The 12,815-nt window shown below is 38.9% G+C and overlaps 1 protein-coding gene across 1 annotated transcript in view; it reads left to right on the top strand.

Annotated features, from left to right (window-relative positions):
• The window catches only part of smc4 (structural maintenance of chromosomes 4), a 74,214-nt gene that overhangs the window by 30,216 nt on the left and 31,183 nt on the right, over positions 1-12,815 (top strand). Inside the window, exons 10-14 of the mRNA XM_059947156.1 lie at positions 1,553-1,717; positions 2,065-2,298; positions 4,655-4,840; positions 4,954-5,115; positions 5,190-5,415. Coding sequence (XP_059803139.1) covers positions 1,553-1,717; positions 2,065-2,298; positions 4,655-4,840; positions 4,954-5,115; positions 5,190-5,415 — 973 coding nt within the window. The remainder of the gene's footprint in view (positions 1-1,552; positions 1,718-2,064; positions 2,299-4,654; positions 4,841-4,953; positions 5,116-5,189; positions 5,416-12,815) is intronic.

The following is a 12,815-nucleotide window of genomic DNA, read 5'->3' as shown; positions in this document are numbered from 1 at the left end:
TGAAAAAATTCTTATGCCATTTCTTTGTCCACCATTACTACAGCACCAGCATCATTTTTCAGTGGTCCAATATCAACTCTTACCTCCCTTTTATTCTCTATATAACTGAAAAAATATTGGTATCCTGCTCTATATTATCAGTTAGTCTTCCATCATATTTCATCTTTTCCCTTTCTGTAGCTTTTTTGTTTGCCTTTAGTTGGATTTTAAAAGCTTCCCAATTATCCAACTTCCAATTCACTTTTCAGAATCAGGTTTATTATCACCGGCATGTGATGTGAAATTTGTTAACTTAGCAGCAGCAGTTCAATGCAATACATAATCTAGCTGAGAGAAAAAATAATAACAATAAATAAAATAAAACAGTAATAAATAAGTAAATCAATTATGTATATTGAATAGATTATTTAAAAATGTGCAAAACAGAAATACTGTATATTAAAAGGTGAGGTATTGTCCAAGGGTTCAATGTCCATTTAGGAATCGGATGCAGGAGGGAAGAAGCTGTTTCTGAATCACTGAGTGTGTTCCTTCAGGCTTCTGTATCTCCTACCTGGTGGTAACAGTGAGAAAAGGGCATGGCCTGCGTGCTGGAGGTCCTTAATAATGGACGCTGCCTTTCTGAGACACCGCTCCCTAAAGATGTCCTGGGTACTTTGTAGGCGAGTGCTCAAGATCAAGCTGACTAGATTTACAATCTTCTGCAGCTTCTTTCAGGCCTGCGCAATAGCCCCTCCATACCAGTGGTAGAATTATATGCTACATTATATGCCCTTTCATTGGCTTTTATGTAGTCCTTAACTTCCCTTGTCAGCTATGGTTGCCTCATCCTGCCATTTGAGAACTATTACTTTTGCGAGACATATCTATCCCGCGCCTTGTGATCTATTCCCAGAAACTTCAGCCCCTTCTGTTCTGTTGTCATCCCTGGTAGTATCCCCCTTCCTATCCACCTGGGCAAGCTCCTCTCTCGTGCCTCTGTAATTCCTTTATTCCATTGTGATACTGGTACACGTGACTTGTGCTTCTCCCTTTCAAATTGCAATATTAATTGATTGTATTATGATCACTGCCTCGTAAGGGTTCCTTTTACATAAAGCTCCCTAATAAGTTCTGGGTTATTACCCAATCTAAGGTGGCCTTTCACCGAATAGGCTCGAGCACAATCTGCTCTAAAAAGCCATCTTGTAGGCAATCAACAAATACCGTCTCTTGCGATCCGACACCAATGTGATTTTCCCAATCCCCTTGTATATTGAAGTCCCCCATTACAATGCTTTAGGTTTAGGTGGTACATCAGTGAATCTTCTTTGGGGATCTCTGTTACTGCTCAGTTTGTACTGAAATATGTTTATTTTAAGAAGGTAGAAAGGTTAATGATATGCAATTTTAATGTGGAAGGGTGAATAGTCTGGGTCTCCTTTCTCTTTATTGAAAAGTACCTTCTCACAGATGCTTGTAAAATTGAAATATTTAAGAAATACTATTTGTAGAAAGCAGTATATATTTATTTATTAATGCATAAAGTTTTTGCTTATTGTACTTTTGATAGTTGGATGATTTGAAAAATGTACCCAATGATAGTGAAAAGACCATCAGAGAAGCAACAGCTGGAAAAGAAAAGCTTGAACAAAATAAAATAAATGAGGAAGAGAAGCTGAGGAAAGTAATGGAGACTCTCAAACAAGAGACACAAGGATTGCAGGAAGAGAAAGAGGTATGGCATAATTTTAATCATTACAGTAGAAGATGGAAGAAGGCAAATACAATGCTTAAAGTTTAAAGGTATAAAAAAATTTACTGAGTTTAGCATAATTTTCTTTGTGTTGCTTGAACAATGACAATACTATTTCAGATGTTTATTTCCATTAAAATTGAAAATGACAAGCACAAGTACGTTTCATTTGATTGAATTCTACATAAGTAAAATATTGTTCAGTAACAATGTCTTTCAATTGAAAACTTAGAATTTTAACATGAGCTTGCACAATACCTGAATTTTATTAATTTTTGTCTTCTTAACATTCTAGTTTTTAATTAATATATGTATATTTATATATACAGGTGAATGAGAAGGAGTTGATGGAGTTGAGTAAAGCAGTGAATGAGGCTAGATCAAAGATGGATGTGGCTCAGTCAGAGCTAGATATCTACCTCAGTCGCCATAAAGCTGCTTTGGGTCAACTCAGTCAGTCTAAGGATGCACTAGCAACTACTGTTAATACACTTAAAGAAAGAAAAGCAGCAATTAAAGATTTGGAAGCCAAAATTCCACAAAGTGAACAAGAATTGGATAAGGTTAGTTAAATAAACGTGTTAATTTTAAAAAACTTCTTTTCAGCAATCTCTATATTCGATACATTTCAATGAGTAACATACATTTATTTGTGAGTATTGACATGTCTAAAGTTTTTCATGGATATTACAAATAATCTAGTTGATTTTAAAGTATCCAAATTATTACCATTGTGTATCTGGAGGGTGCTGATTTTTGATTAATCTTTACTAAGCTGCTTCATGTACCAACAGAGGAAAATTTTCCAGCAAACTTGCTGTTTCAAAAACTTCAATGTTTTTAAATCAAAATGATAACAGACATTCAAGAACTTTAGGAGTTAGACCTGAATTTGGGTTCAAATATCTAAATTACCTGTAGTAAATACCCATTCAGTACAATGAATGAAGTAACTAAACTTGTTCAGCATTTTATTTTATTTTATTTTTTTTGCTGCAATTGATGAGGAATTGTGGATATTACAGCTGCAGAAACAAGCTTTTGAGCTTAGTCCAACTCTGGATTTGGCAACCTGTAGCTCCCAACCCCAAGAAATTGTATCGCTGTTGGTCACAAACTCCACCTTTGCCTGCTAACTGTTTCAGCAGTCAACTTTGCACTGGTTCCTGGAAATTGCTGGGACATCCTTATAAGGAGTTTAAGTGATGTGGTTGTATAGAAGGACATTTGCAGAGGTTGGGGATCAGTGGTGGGAGTTCATTGATTTTCATTTCCAGCCCCAAACCTACTGTCATAATGTCAGTTCAACATTGCACCCTCCACAAGGAGTTCCAAGCAAGGTCTATGGTGAGATAGCATGGAGTGTTGCTTTTATATCTTAAGTAAGGAGAGCTCCAGTGTGACTAAGTGAAGGAAATATGAAATATGGAAAATTTGAATTTTTTACAAGTTAGGTAGCATCTGTGGAAAGACAAACAATGTGTTAACATTTCAGGTTATCTTTGGCTTTGAAGTGTGGGGTCATTGATCTTTTTTTTTAATCTGCATATTCTGACTTGTTCCAGAGTTTTCTGTTTTATTTAAGATGTTGAGGCTGTTGGCAAGCTGGAAAGAAATTTCAAAGCAGCAAAATGGCAGTAGCTAGATTTGCATGTAAGGAATGACTAAGAATTCAAGGATTTGTTTCTTGTGAGTAACCCTTGGAAATTGTGTTGTGAAGGTGGCCCATCGTGGGGGAGTACAACAAAGGAAGGAATGGGTAGTGTCAATGGAAAGTCCAGAAAATGCTTAACCTAATGTCTTATTGATCAATTATTGGAGTAGTGGTTACTATTTTAACATGTTGTGACTTTCAGCTGAATTTAAAGTGGCTGGTAGTATTTTTTTTAAGGCCTGATTAATAATAGCAGGAATCAGTTGTGCATAATTTCTTCTTTATAATGCTTGTATGAGTCCAGAATTTCCATTTGGTCAGGGAGCTAAAGCTGTCTTCCATATGGAATTGACAACCTTATAACCGATGTTTTGGTCTCAGAGCTTTTCTTTTAGGTGGACTAAGTTTATTAGGAAACAAGTTGTAAATTGTGGTTTGGTTCTTTATAACACACACCTGTAGAGACATGCATTGCCAGTCTTACTTTAAACTATTAATTAATATATTGGGAAATCAATTATGACAAGTGTAATGTAATAAATTGTGGTTATTTGGAACACATTGGGACTGGTATATTTTGGCCCAATTAAATGTCTACCCGAGTTAGCCAGTTTCATAGGGATAGTTATATAGGTATAAAAAAGGATAAACTATATACTTAAATGAAATACAGAACATATTAGAACACTGCCAATCTACTACAGTACAATAACATTGTATTAGTTCCTAATAGTTAAGAATGAAGAAATTTCATCTAGTGTACATGCCTGTGTTCTTTTGACTATAATGTAGTGGTGTACTACACGCAGCACTGCAATAACAACGCGGAGTCGGTGAGCTGCAGTTACAAAAGAGATTTATTCAAACTTCGCGGCCTCGCTTTAAAGCCTTCCTGAACCCGCCCTCCCTGGACGGGAATGCGTATTCACAGTCCTGTCCCGCGTGCGGGCTTTTCCCCTCGCTGGTGAAGCAGACTTGGCGCCCTCTTTGGGATCTGCCTCAGTGCCGGCACGCGCCGCCTTGTGAGCCGGTTCGAGTGCGCTGGGAAGTGGGTCGCCACAATAAATGAATAAAATTGGCAGAAACACCTATGCAGATAATGGATTGCCTTCACACAATGCTTTCAACGATTGTATCCTCCAAATCTTCATTGTTTGTCGATACTTTCAAGTTTCTAACTTGTTGAAGTAGTGAAATTGTTTCATTTTCACTGTTACTGGTATCTCCAAGGCTGAATGCTTGATATTACATTATATCCTTACTAGGATGAAAAGGAGCTCGATAAAATAATTCAGTCTGATGCTCAGATCCGGAATAGTGTTTATGAGCTGCGGCAAAAGGTTGAAGAAGCAAAGAGCTCTTTAACAGTAAATCGCAGTCGGGGCAGAGTTTTGGAGGCTCTAATGCAGCAGAAGAACACTGGTAAAATTCTTGGAATCCATGGGAGACTGGTAAGGGGAATATGAAATGTAAACCATTTGTACAGTAACCCAGAATTCCTTTTTTGTGGTTGGCTTGCATTTTAGTTTAATTGTTATCTTCCTATTTTTAAAATTTATTTTAGGGTGACCTGGGTGCCATTGATGAAAAATACGATGTTGCTATTTCTTCCTGTTGTGGTGCCTTAGATAACATTGTTGTGGACACAATTGAGAATGCTCAAGAGTGTGTCAAGTTCCTGAAGAATCAAAATATTGGAGTAGCAACTTTTATTGCTTTGGATAAGGTACTAAACACTAGAATTTAAATGTGTTAGATTTAAACTATTTGTGACTATTCTGGAAACTCTTTCTTCTCCAGATGAAAGTTTGGGAGAAAAGTAGCGGTAAAATCCAAACTCCTGAAAACATACCCCGTCTCTTTGATTTGGTTAAAATAAGCAATGAGGCGGTGCGACCAGCATTTTACTTTGCACTTCGAGACACACTTGTGGCTAAGGATTTAGAGCAAGCATCACGGGTTGCATTCCAGAAGGACAAGCGCTGGAGAGTGGTAACAATGCAAGGGCAGATAATTGAGCAGTCAGGTATGTCAGAATATTAGTAAGTTATCTTTTTTTGTTATTTAGCATCATTATTTCTATAGGTGTGCTATGTGTATATATTTGGCTCTCTGCTTAATTGTATTGTCCTTTGACCCAGTCCCATAATTCAAACCAATAGTTATTTCAAATGAAGTTCCTTTAATTATTATCATGATGATTCAAAGCCTAAATAAAGTGGGATTTTTTTTTACTTGTAATATGAAACTTTTTCCCAGTTGATGAGTCAAATCTTCATTTTCTCCCAAAATCACTGCCACAATCCTCTACTGGCAACTTGGTTCTTGAGCTTTCATGTGGCAGGCCTTCCATTGCACTCAGAATTGGCACAGGCACAGGCAATTCTGAAGGCTTTTTCAATCTATAAATCTGGGAAGAGAGTGAAGGCAAAACTTGGAGGTAGTTGAGTCCATTTTATATTTCACTGGTTTTTGACATTTATTTTATTTGCCCGTCTTGTTCAAATTTTTAAATGTTTTTACTTCAGGAGTACCAAAAATGCATGTTCTAAATATAAATTTAAAACATTGACATTTACTTAAATAATCAAAGAAACCTGTTAACCTTTCTCCTAGCTACCTACCATGGTCTCCCACTTTATTCAAATGAGAACTTCCGTGCTTGCACTAGATTTTAATCATTACATCTTTAGCAGTTGGGCTTCTCAGCTAAAGGGCTGTAGAAAAAATTACATTGCTCAATTGGACGACATGAGCAGAGCAGGAAATGTCACTTTGAGGTAATTCCAACACTTGCAGAGTTACCCAGGCATTATTTGGAAAGTCTGGGTAGATATATTTTTAAACTCCCATGAAATGGAGTTTTAAAGAGGATTTGAGGGGAAAGTTTTTAGCATGGAGATAGTTGGTATCTGGAGTGTGCTGGCTGAGAACACTGCAGAATTTAGGCACTTACTAAGCAAAGCATAGAAGTATGCAAACATAGAGTGGCAACTTGCATTAGTGTAAATGAACAAAAGAATTGACATGAATATAAAAAGATAGAAAACCTACAGCACAATAGAGGCCCTTCAGTCCACAATGCTGTGCCAAACATGTACTTCAGAAATTACATTGCCCTCTATTTTTCTATGCTCCATGTACCTATCCAGGAGTCTCTTAAAAGACACTATCATATCCGCCTCCACCACCGTCACCAGCAGCCCAATCCACGTGCTCACCACACTCTGCATTTTAAAAAGAAAAAAACAAAGCAAAACAACTTACTCCTGACATCTCCTCTGTACCTACTTCCAAGTACCTTGAAACTGCTCTCATGCTAGCTATTTTAACCCTGGGAAAAAGCTATCCACATGATCAGTGCCTCTCCTGCCCATCAGTGATTTGATGGGCCAAAGGGACCTTTTCTCTTCTGTACAAATATGGCTTTCACTTTACATTATGTTTTCATGTGAATGGATATCTGCTCCTAATGCGGAAAGTTTCTGGATTATCTACAAATTTGACAATTTTGCCTGATTTTATTAATATCCCTAGTGGGCATTAATAATTTGCTGCAAGGTTTCAATTTATTTACATTTACAATTTCATAACCTTTAAAGTTAAACTAGTCTACTATAGTTATTGGATAAACTATGTTCTTATTGAATAGCTGAGAAATTTCCTGATTATTTAATCTTCAAACTTAAACTGTTGAAAGAGAACTATCCCTCTCTTTACTCGGGTCAGTATGTTTACCTGATAAGTCAATAAAATAACTCATAGCTGGGGATTTAACCCTGTTTTATATGGTCATGATGCTTGTGACATGGAGGCATTCTTGCCTGATCCTATTTGTCACAACAAAGATGAATTATTCACCCATCTTCCAACAATCAGTTAATTTCTGCTTTGTGTAATTTTCTTACCAACGCAGGTATTTTGAAATCCTGCTACTGATTCTTTCAAATACCTGTCAAAGAAATTATAATCATGCAGACTATATTTTGCTCTCTGCCATGTTTTTGACTCTATAAATCCCATTGTACTATTTGCATTCTGAATCTCCACCAACTGTCTTGTTAGCACTGTTTTACATGAAATGTGAACGAATAACCTGATGATCATCAGATAGAAGATGATTTTTATTTTTCTTGTAACAGTGAGCACCTGGGAGTATGGGGAAGCCCTGTATTCCTGGGGATCTTTACTATAAAGTCTGACATGCAGTAATCACTTGAGGCATTACAACCTGGTGGCTTCCCTTTTGGAAGCATCCAGATAATACAGTAGGTTTCTGCATAACTATACCATTTTGTGATGTGCTGAGCCAGGTGTTATCACTGGTTTCTTATTTGGAATTGTTTGATATAAAATCTAAACTCTTAGAAAGGTCATTGAATGAGTGCTCAATATTGAGCAGTGGGTGCTGTTAGAGATTCATGTCATCCTAATCAACATTCAACAACTATGTTTGTTTAGTTTATTTTTCTTTAATTTGAGGTTTTTGGATTGAAATGACAAGGGAGTGGATCAATGCTTGTGAGATAATTGACTATCTGTATTTCAAAATAGATGAGAGGGCATGAACTAAAAGAAACACCAACAGCTAAAATGCAAACTGCCAATTTCAGAAGAATATTGAGATTGCAAAGTACAATTTTAGATCACAGTGAGAAAGATCATTTGGGGGTACATTATTTAAAAAAAGGAAGAATTTTGTTGGGTTGCCACTTCTCTAAGTGGCTAGTTAAATGTTTCATCATAATTTGTTTTTTAAACTAGCTTAATTGTACATTAAGTATGTTTCTTATTGCAAAGTTATGAAAATTGGACTATACTTTCAACTCTGAATTTTTTCATATAAAAGTGTCCTCTCATGAAAAGAGGTATTGAAGGCAGTGCTTTTACATTCAGAATGTTTTTTAAACTCACTCAATATTTACATTAAATTTGATGTAGTGGACTTTTGTTTCAAGTACATAAATATGTGCCTTCTGATTTATTCCATGTGAACTATGTTGGGACTAGGGTCCTGGTGAATCTCATAGGGCTTTAAATTAAAGGGCCTTGTGGGGGTGAGGTACAGTAGCTTGGAAAAGTGTTTATAAAGTAAAATTAAAGGAGGGTTCAGGAGAGGTTACAAAAGTCCAGAATAAAGAATAAGGCAAGTAGATTAGAAAGGGTTAAGAATTGCCTTCAGGCAACATGGAGACATAATTAAAAAGAAAAGGGTGAATACAGAACCAAAGGTGTTATATTTGAACGCAAGCAGTATATAACATAAGGTAGATGATCTTGTGCAGTTAGGAATTGGCAGGTATGATTTTGAGATGCTTGGGGGGGGGGAATCACGGCTTAACATCCATGGGTAACATCATTTTGAAAGGACAGGGAGGTGGGTAGAGGGGGTGGGGTGACTTGCTAAAAAGATTAAATCAAGCCATAGAACATTACAGCACAGAAACAGGCCTTTTGGCCCTTCTTGGCTGTGCCAAAGCATATTTCTGCCTAGTCCCACTGACCTGCACACGGCCCACATCCCTCCATATACCTCTCATCCATGTACCTATCCAAGTTTTTCTTAAATGTTAAAAGTGAGCCCACATTTACAACTTCATCTGGTAGCTGATCCCACACTCTCACCACTCTCTGTGTGAAGAAGCCCCCCCCCCCAATGTTCCCTTTAAACTTTGCCCCCTTCACCCTTAAACCATGTCCTCTGGTTTTTTTCTCCCCTAGCCTCAGTGGAAAAAAGTCTGCTTGCATTCACTCTTATCTATACCCATCATAATTTTATATACCTCTATCAAATCTCCCCTTATTCTTCTACACTCCAGGGAGTAAAGTCCTATTCAACCTCTCTGTAACTCAGTTTCTCAAGGCTCGGCAACATCCTTGTAAACCTTCTCTGCTCTCTTTCAACCGTAATAATATCCTTCCTGTAATTTGGTGACCAAAACTGTACATAATATTCTAAATTTGGCCTCACCAATGCCTTATACAACCTAACCATAACATTCCAACTCTTTGTACTCAGTACTTTGATTTATAAAGGCCAATGTACCAAAAGCTCTCTTTACTACCCTATCTACCTGTGATGCCACTTTTAGGGAATTTTGTACCTGTATTCCTAGTTCCCTTTGTTCTACTGCACTCCTCAGTGTCCTACCATTTACCTTGTATGTTCTACCTTGTTTGTCCTTCCAAAGTGCAATACCTCACACTTGTCTGTATTAAACTCCATCTGCCATTTTTTTAAGCCCATTTTTCCATCTGGTCCAGATCCCTCTGCAAGCTTTGAAAACCTTCCTCACTACTCCTCCAATCTTTGTATTATCAGCAAATTTGCTGATCCAATTTGCCACATTATCATCCAGATCACTGATACAGATGACAAATAACAATGGACTCAGCACTGATCCCTGTGGCACACCACTAGTCACAGTCCTCCATTCAGAGAAGCAATCCTCCACTACCACTCTCTGACTTCTCTCATTGAGCCAATGTCTAATCCAATTTACTACCTCACCATGTAGACCTAGCGACTGAATCTTCCTGACCAACCTCCCATGCGGGACCTTGTCAAAGGCCTTACTGAAGTCCATGTAGACAACATCCACTGCCTTCCTTCCAGCCACTTTCCTGGTAACCTCCATGAAAAACTTTTAATAGATTTGTTAAACATGACCTACCACGCACAAAGCTGTGTTGACTCTCCCTATTAAGTCCCTGTCCATCCAAATACTTGTAGATCCTATCTCTTAGTACTCCTTCCAGTAATTTACCTATTATAGATGTCAAACTTACTGGCCTATAATTTCCTGGATTACTTTTTGAGCCTTTGTTAAACAACGGAACAACATGAGCTATCCTCCAATCCTCTGGCACCTCACCCGTAGATACCAACATTTTAAATATATTTGCCAGGGTCCCTGCAATTTCAACACTAGTCTCCTTCAAGGTCCAAGGGAATACCCTGTCAGGTCCTGGGGATTTATCTACTCTTGATTTGCCTCAAGATAGCAAGCACCTCCTCTTCAACCTGTATAGGTTCCATGACATCACTCCTTGTTTGCCTCATTTCCATTGACTCCATGCCAGTTTCCTTAGTAAATACAGACGCAAAATACCCATTTAAGATCTCCCCCATTTCTTTTGATTCCATACATAGCCAACCACTCTGATCTTCAAGAGGACCAATTTTATCCCTTACTATCCTTTTGCTCTTAATATACCTGTTGAAGCTCTTTGGATTATCCTTCACCTTGACTACCAAAACTACCTCATGTCTTCTTTTAGCTGTCCTGATTTCTTAATTTTTTTTTGCACTTTTTATACTCCTCAAGTACCTTATTTGCTCCGTTTCCTATACATGTCATACATCTCTCTCTTCTTTATCAGAGTTCCAATATCCCTTGAGAACCAAGGTTCCTTATTGTTATTCACTTTGTCTTTAATCCTGACAGGAACATACAAACTCTGCACTCTCAAATTCCTCCTTTGAAGGTCTCCCACTTACCAATCACATCCTTATCAGAGAACAACCTGTTCCAATCCACACTTCTTAGATCTTTTCTCATTTCTACAAATTTGGCCTTTTTCCAGTTTAGAACCTCAACCCGAAGACCAGATCTATCTTTATTGATGATAAAGTTGAAACTAATGATGTTATGATCACTGGAACCAAAGTGTTCCCCTATACACACTTACATCACCTGTCCTAACTCATTTCATAATAGAAGATCTAATATTGCATCCTCTCTCGTTGGTACCTCTGTATATTCATTTAGAAAACTTTCCTGGATACATTTTACAAACTAACCCGTCTAGACCTTAACAGTATGGGAGTCTCAATCAATATGCAGAAAATTGAAATCACAACTTTGTTTCCTGCAGTTATCTGCTATCTTTCTGCAGATTTGCTCCTCCAATTCTCACTGACTATTGGGTGGTCTATAATACAACCCCATTAATGTGCTCATACCTTTCCTGTTTCTCATCTCCACCAATATGGCCTCGGTAGACAAGCCCTCTAATCTGTCCTGCCTGAGCACTGCTGTAACATTTTCCCTGACTAGCAATGCCACCTTCATTCCTTTGCCTCTATCACGTCTGAAACATCGGAACCCTGGAACATTAAGCTGCCAGTCCTGCTCCTCCTGTAGCCAAGTTTCACTAATGGCTACAATGTCATAATTGCACGTATCAATCCATTCCCTCAGCTCGTCAGCCTTCCCCACAATACTCCTTGCATTGAAATAGACACACCTCAGATTATTACTACCACACACAACCCTTCTATTTCTGACTTTGCATGAAATTTTAACGTAATTTATTTTCACCCCTGCTGCGCTATCTACTCAGTTCCTCTGGTTCCCATCCCCCTGCAGATCTAGTTTAACCCTCCCCCCCCCCCATAGCACTATAAAACCTCCCTGCAAGGATATTGGACCCCCTGTAGTTCAGGTGTAACCCATCTCTCTTGTACAGGTCCCACCTGCCCCTTACACCAGTTCCTCAGCCACGTGTTCTTCCTCCAGGGCATCCTATTCTTACCCTCACTGGCACGTGGCACAGGTAGCAATCCTGAGATTACCACCCTCGAGGTCTTGCTTTTTAACTTCCTACCAAGCTTTCTATACTCATTCTTCAGGACCTCCTCACCCTTCCTACGTCATTGGTACCGATTGTGTACCATGACATCTGGCTGTTCACCCTCCCATTTCAGAATGCTGTACACGTGATCAGAGACATCCCTGACCCTGAACCTGGCACCTGGGAGGCAACAAACCATCTGGGAGTCTCTGTCGCAACCACAGAACCTCCTGTCTGTACCTCTAACTATCAAGTCCCCTATCACTACCGCTCTCCTCTTCTTCTCCCCCTCCCTTCTGCACTGCAGAACCAGACTCTGCCAGAGATCCGGCTTCTGCAGCTTGTCCCATCTAAGTCATTCCCCCCCAACAGTATCCAAATCGGTGTACTTGTTGTTGAGGGGAATGGCCACAGAGGAGCCCTGCTCTGCCTGCCTTTTCCCTTTCCCTTGCCTGACAGTAATCCAATTACCTGTGCGCTGCTCCTTTGGCACAACTGCCTCCCTGTAGCTACTATCTTTAAACTTCTCATTCTGAATGATCCAGAGGCCATCCAGCTCCTGCTCCAGTTCCCTAACGCGGTTTGTTAGGAGCTCAGCTGGATGCACTTCTTGCAGGTGTCGTCAGGGAGACCCGAGGTCCCCCTGACTTCCCACATCCTTCAAGAGGAGCATTCCAACATCCTGCCTGGTATTCTCTCTACTCTAAACAAACAAAACAAAACTTACCGGAACCTACGCTCACCTCTCCCTGTTCACGCTGAAGCCTGTTGAGCTGAAACAGTCCCACTCTGATTCATTCCACTCCAACGATGGCTGCTGTATATGGCAGTCTTTTTTTTAAACCTTTG

This window comes from Hypanus sabinus, chromosome 2 (genome assembly GCF_030144855.1).
Source record: "Hypanus sabinus isolate sHypSab1 chromosome 2, sHypSab1.hap1, whole genome shotgun sequence".
Lineage (NCBI taxonomy): Eukaryota > Metazoa > Chordata > Chondrichthyes > Myliobatiformes > Dasyatidae > Hypanus > Hypanus sabinus.
The sequence above is the reverse complement of the archived record's forward strand: the minus strand, read 5'-3'. Positions and strand labels throughout refer to the sequence as shown.